At 43.9% G+C, this 7156-nt stretch overlaps 1 protein-coding gene across 1 annotated transcript in view; it reads right to left on the reverse strand.

The window, feature by feature from the left end:
* Positions 1 to 2579: 2579 nt before the first annotated feature.
* Positions 2580 to 7156, reverse strand: part of LOC307041250 (receptor-type tyrosine-protein phosphatase zeta-like) — a gene marked incomplete at both ends in the record, with an annotated part of 65789 nt that continues 61212 nt past the window's right edge. Inside the window, 2 exons of the mRNA XM_079684559.1 lie at positions 2580 to 3125; positions 4423 to 4497. Coding sequence (XP_079540685.1) covers positions 2580 to 3125; positions 4423 to 4497 — 621 coding nt within the window. The remainder of the gene's footprint in view (positions 3126 to 4422; positions 4498 to 7156) is intronic.

The following is a 7156-nucleotide window of genomic DNA, read 5'->3' on the forward strand; positions in this document are numbered from 1 at the left end:
CCCCAACGGCACACGACATAGGGTTGGCAGGTCCCCCGGCAGACGAATCGTCGGCGGGGCCTCCAACGACACGGGACATAGGGTTGGCAGGACCCCCGGCAGAAGAGTAGTCAGCGGGACCTCCAACAGCACAGAACATAGGATTGGCAGGACCCCCGGCAGAAGAGTAGTCGGCGGGTCCTCCAACGGCACAGGACATAGGGTTGGCTTGACCCCCGGCAGAAGAGTAGTAGGGCTAGGGACTCGAGAGGGAACTCGAGAGGTGGCTTGAGAGGGGGCTCGAGAGGGGACTTGAGAGGAAACTGAAGAGGGGACTCGAGAGGGAACTCGAGAGGTGGCTTGAGAGGTGGCTTGAGAGGGGGCTCGAGAGGGGACTTGAGAGGAAACTGAAGAGGGGACTCGAGAGGGAACTCGAGAGGTGGCTTGAGAGGGGGCTCGAGAGGGGACTTGAGAGGAAACTGAAGAGGGGACTCGAGAGGGAACTCGAGAGGTGGCTTGAGAGGGGGCTCGAGAGGGAGCTTGAGCGGGGACTCTCTGAAAGGTCCCAATGTGTTCACTTTGATGGGCTGTCTTCTGAGTGGTTAAACATTGCTAATGGTGTTCCTCAAGGTTCTGTTTTAGGTCCACTTTTATTCTTTATATATATATATATATCAACAGTTTAGGTGAAAATGTGGATGAAGCTACATTTTTATGCGTACAATACCGTGATGTATTGTGCAGGTCCCTCCATTCAGGAGGCTGTTGTTAAATTACAGGCTGTTTTTAACATTATTCAGACTCAGCTCTCTGAGCTTAAGCTTCTTTTAAATGTTGATAAAACCAAGGTAATGCTCTTTTCTAAAGCTAAAAAGACTACAGACACTGCTTTGGATATTGTTACTATGCAAGGACAAGTACTCAAAGTGGTTACCTGTTATGAATACCTAGGTATCTGGCTTCAGGGCCGTATTCATGGAGTCAACATTGGGGGGGACCAAAAATTCAATACAAATTGGAATACTAATTTCCTGCCATTCTAAAGAAAAATACATACAAAATCACACATTGGATACTTTAAAACCTGTTAGACCCCATGCCCCTGCCCGTGGGGGCAAAACACAACAATAGTCACGAAACTGTGTCTCAGGCATGGGTGTAGGAAGCATCCTCAATGTGGGTGGGACAATTTGACGGGGGCCGTGGGCGGGCTGGGGACCTAACCTCCTCTAGGGGGGTCCGGGGCCATGCTCCCCCAGAAAGATTTTTTTTTAAATGTTGAAGTTAAAAGCATCAATCTGGTGCACTTTGAGAGCAACATTAGGGACTAAATCTATGGATACATCTCATCAACACCCATGTGAAACAGAACTGAACAGATTTACTTTTTCTTTATGCATATTTTACAAATCACTCCCTTTTTAAACTGTAGTATGAGTTGGAATGATTTCATACCTGTTATTCTGTTATTCTCTTATTTTGTATAACTATAATGAACATATAAAGGTGTGCCTCGGAAATACTTGTTTTGCATCAATCTTGATACAGGGTACTTATTATATGTTATAGTTTGGATTATAGTTTTACTATCCCATCATTCAAGAGTGGTTTTCACAATAAGTAATGGTTTCTTTTTTGCACGGACACTATCATTTACATTTTTTTACTATGTTCAATCTGAATTTACTTTAAAAACATCTATATTTATTCTGACTTTTTCTACATCCAACTCACAGGTTTATCATTGCTTTGAGAAAAAAGATTATTAATTTAACCATTTTTAGAAGTGAAGACATAGTCAATTGTTCTGGGAATGTCATTTTCAAACCTGAGACCTGAAAAACAGGCTTGGGGCTTAACTGGTTAAATTTTTTTACCATAATGTCTAATTGTGCATTGTATTACATCGCCCTATTTTATCTAGTTTAGCTTATCCTGTTTTGTTGATTGTAATGGCAGAGATTAGGGATGAATAAAGTACAACTATAACCATAATCACATTAAAGCATTTCAATCCATAGAAAGGTCTGTGCCACACAATTTCAGTAGAAACAGGAACACTTTATTGCCCTTTTTGTTTCACAGCCACGACTCGCACTAGCTGCTTGCCGCTCATTCAAAATCAAAAAGACCCCCAACTTCCTCCCAGGCACCCGCCCAAAAAGCCCAACCCTCAAGTAAAGGACCCAAAAGCCTTTTTGCGCTTATCGTTGGCCCTGATAAAAGACTGGCATATTCCTTCAAGGTCCAGTCTGTCCAGTTTCTTCTGGTGCACATGACATATGGCCACATTATTCAGCCTCGTTTGACTCATCGATGATCTAAGCCATGTCTTAAGCCTCCTCAGGGCACTAAAACTCCTCTCAGCCTCTGCAGAAGAGGCAGGGACGACCAACTAACCTTACTAAAGCTTCCACCTGACCGAAGAGACCTCTCATCTTTGGCACCATTTCCCGAATAATGCTAGCAACATCTGAGCTTGTTTCATAGGTGTAATTAGCCCCAAACATGGCCAGCTGCACCTGCAGTAGTCTTGAATTCAATTCTGGATACTCTTCTACCACCTTGTCCATGTCTCCGTGTAGCAGCACATTTTCAAGCTACTGCAGCTTGTGGAATCCAACTTGTTCAAACCTCTCTATGAATTGAGTATTCACTGTGTCCAAGGCATTGTAGAATTGGACTCTGTACAAGGACTGGGCATCGGGAGGGATATGGGCTGCAGCCTGACCGGTGTAACGCTTTTTAGGTTTGCGGACATGAGGGATCTGAATTGGTTGTAGGTCCAACTTTGTTGCCACAGCAGTTGCTTTCGAGAACAATACATCAAAATGCTCCTCCGTTCGTTTGACCTGCATGCTTGTTTTGACATGGTCTACAGCGTCCAACATGCCTGAAACGGTCTGTTTCCTAAGCTGCAGGGAGGTGTTCAGGCACTCCAAATCCCCAATCAGGTCTTCAGCCATTAAAAGGCCGAGCACAGTGTTCCCTTTAAGAAATGTTCCATGAAGACCATTGGCGTGCGCTGAAGTTTCAGGTGAGCTGCATGATGCCATTTCTTCAAGGGCCATCAGCACTGACTCATACTGCTTGAGAACTGACCGGATGGCAGGGGTACGTACAGTCCACATGGTGGGACAGAGAGGCTTCAATGAGGGGAAAGTTGAACCATGCTCTGATTTTGCAATATTCTGGAAAATCAACTTGAACCTCCCAGATTGATTAAAGAAGCCCCCCAATTCATGGACAAGACCCATTGCATCTCTTACTAGTGGAGAGGCTCCACAGGCAGCCTGCGTAATTAAGTTCACGCAGTGGGGACCACAGTGACAATACACAGCCAGCGGTTGTTCTTTCCTTAAAATGGCTTGTACTCCCTGCAATCTTCCAGCCATGTTTGCGGCACCATCATAAGTTTGTCCTCGGAGTTGAGACAGAGGAAGCTGTAGGCGCGTCATCACATCACATGCCATCTTGGCTATATTTTGCCCTGTTGTTGATGACACTTGGCAGATTCCCAGTAATTCTTCCTTTGGTTGTAGATCTGCATCTACAGAGTGCACACATATTGACTCCTGCTCAACTCCTGATTTATCTTGGGTGCCATCAATGATAATTGAGAACTGGACAACTGGCATTGATGTTATTTCCGACACAATTTCTTTGATGATTGTATTGGCCATCACCTTCAACAGTTCGTTCTGCAATTCCGGACTGGTGAAATCGAGGGGACCTTTTAGCCAGGAGGTCAGCTCTGCATCGCCCGTTGCCTTGTACTTTAGAAGCTGGCTTAAATTCCCACTTTCCTTCTGATTGCCTCGAATAGCCAGACCTTGCCGCGCCAAGTACCTCACACCCTCAACAATCTTCATCAGATTTCTTCTTGCTTGTTGCTGCCGTCTTTCAAGCTCACGTGAAAGTTGCACATTAACAGGCTCTGGCTCCTGAATCCTAGTCATCACAGCTAATTTGTGACACTGGCTCTGTTTATGCACACTAAATTTCTCCAGTGCCTTCTTCCAATTGTTAAAACCAGTCTTGACAAACGCTGAATCTGCTTTTGACGCAAGCTTAGACTTTTGTGCTGCAAAGTATTTAGCACAATAGAAACAGAAGACCCCTTTTACAGAGGGGCTGTAATGGAGCCATGTATGATCTTAAAACCACTTCTCCTGAAAGTAGAGTATTCTATTTGATAGGGTTTGACTGGGTATGACTTTGACATTTGGATGATTTGGCCAAAGTCCAAGCTCCTCCCCTTCCTTTCCTGTACCTTCATTTTCGCCGGCCTGGCTGCTCTCTCTCTAATTGTCAAACTCACTCTCCCTGCTTGATGGTATTATCTGAAATACATATGAGGATGATCTCATCTTAAATTAACATTAGACTGCTATGTTGTCATTATTCTGTCTTAACCATCAATATAGCTCCTTTCTGGCTTACCTCCATGTCACCAGCGCACACTCTCCCTGTCCGGTAGCCATGCTCACATTCTCTCTCTCCCTCTCTCTCTTTACTCTGAACACACCAGAGTGAACATGGAAGAAATATTATCAGTAAACAAGCTATCTGACTGGTAAAAATACTCACTTTCTCACTGCTCTTAACTTGAGGCTGCCCAAAAAACTGTCTAATGTCACTGCCACCCTTCCTCTTGCTCATGCTTACAGCTTGACTTCGGCGATCTGCAGTTGCTGATGTGATTAATACGGGTCAGCAGCGCTGGATATAAGATAATTAAACATGTTTATTAGCAATTCAGAGCATTCTAAACCCAGCACAAGCTATGATGCACACTGCAAACCTCCTGCGTGTGAGTATCTTTTAAATGCTTCTGACGATTATGAAATACTATTTCATAATAATTTGTAGAGTATTTATTATTTAATTAATTCTGGCACTTTTGGTATTCCATAGGTGTCACACATCACAGTTTTAAATCTTTCCACACCCTACAAATTACAAAATAAAATATAAATAATCCACATGAATAAATATCTATTGGATTACATCCAAAACGACACCGTCATTTTCCACATAGCTGACACTAGCCCGCCAAACCCTGGCTAACAACTGAAACCAGCTAGCCCACGGCTAGTTAGCTACTATTCCTGAAAAGTTCGGTTTTAACATCAGAACTACAAGTTACTTACATAAAGAAGCTAAACCGGAGGGTTCATTAACATTACCATTACGAAATAAAAATAATATAGATTACTTTAGGGCTAACTAGAAAAGTTACCAGAACTGATGGAGGGCAAATGAAAACATGACTGACCTGCTTGGAGCATCAAGCTAACTGAGGGTGGACTCAGACGTGCAACAGTGAAAGACACCCCCGGGTACAAAATAAGGAACCAATTTACATTTGAAAAGAAATATCATTTTGGTGAAGTTCACAATAACAGAAAATATAGATTTTCAAGTATACAAATAACCAAAATAAAGAAGTCATAGAATAGCAATATTATTTTAATTAAAAATTTAAAAAAAAAAAAAAAAAATGTGTGCTATTTATTGGGGGGGACATTTTGAGTGTATCTGAATATTGGGAGGGATGTGTCCCCCCCAATGTATATGGTGAATACGGCCCTGTCTGGCTTGATGATTGTCTTACTTTTAAACTTCAGGTCATTCATCTGCTTAAAAAGCTGAGGGTTAGACTAGGTTTCTTTTTCAGAAACAAGTCCTGTTTCTCATTTGAAGCCAGGAAATGGCTAGTCACTGTGACCTTTTTACCTGTGCTGGACTATGGTGATTTGATCTATATGAATGCAGCTGCCCATTGCCTGGAAAAGTAAGATGCCGCCTATCACAGTGCTCTGAGATTTGTTACTAACTGTAAAGCACTTACTCATCACTGTACCCTGTATGCCAAGGCAGGTCTGCCTTCACTAACTGGTCGGAGGCTCAGTCATTGGTACATATTTATTTACAAAGCCATGTTGGGTAAACTACCTTTTTATATCTGCTCTCTGATCTCTCGACGAATTGAAAGTACTTATTGCCTGAGATCTCATGATGTTGTTTTATTAAATGTGCCAAGTGCTAGGACTGTCTTAGGGAAGAAAGCTTTTAGTTGTGCAGCTCCACTAACTTGGAACAGTCTGTTTTATTAAATGTGCCAAGTGCTAGGACTGTCTTAGGGAAGAAAGCTTTTAGTTGTGCAGCTCCACTAACTTGGAACAGTCTGCAAACATGTTTAAAACTGAGCACTTTGGTTCCCCTGCATCATTTTGAAACTCGGCTGGGTGACATGCTGTTTGATACTCATGGTACCTGTCACTGTGAAACTGGGCTGGGTGACATGCTGTTTGATACTAATGGTACCTGTCACTGTGAAACTGGGCTGGGTGACATGCTGTTTGATACTCATGGTACCTGTCACTGTAAATAGAGTTTGTAAACTGTACCCTGTACATTATGTTGTATGTCATCCTTATTGTTGTTCTGTTGTTTTTATGTTACAAGTGTAACTAATGTCCTGCAGGTCACCCTTGAAAAAGAGATCTTTTGATCTCAAGGGACTTTCACCTGGTTAAACAAAGGCTACAAACAAACTTGAGAGGGGACTAGAGAAGGGACTAGAGAAGGGACCAGAGAGGGGACTAGAGAAGGGACTAGAGAAGGGACTAGAGAAGGGACTAGAGGAGGGACTAGAGAAGGGACTTGAGTTGGGACTAGAGGAGGGACCATGGCTGCTGGGGCCGGAACCATGGCTTCTGGGGCCGGTACCGGAGCCGGAACCATGGCTGCCGGGGCTGGAATCCTGGCCTTGCGTTTCCTTCCATGCTGCCTTGAAGCCTTGTGGAGGCTCAGAGGTCCTCCAAAGGCCAGACTAGACCAGCGAAAGGGTCCTTGAAAGGAGCCTTGTTGCGAACTGTGGCCGGCAGGTGGCTAGCACGCTAGGGGCTAGCAGGCCGGGAAACAGGTTTGACCTCAAAGTTACCGAAAAAGTCCTCCACCCACTCGGGTAGTAACTCCTTTAACCAGGGCCTTGAGGTTACTTATTGGCATGCCGTTGAGATTATTGACTGCCTCTCTTCACTACTGGAGACATATTGACAGTCGTTTTTAAAGCACATTAGATATTACTTCACCTCTTATAGGCTGTCTGCTGGGTCCATCTTTGGGTTGGTTCGTGCGAGTGAGGGAAAGGAGGAGTCGAGGAGGGGTA

This window comes from Notothenia rossii (genome assembly GCF_949606895.1).
Source record: "Notothenia rossii genome assembly, chromosome: 5".
Lineage (NCBI taxonomy): Eukaryota > Metazoa > Chordata > Actinopteri > Perciformes > Nototheniidae > Notothenia > Notothenia rossii.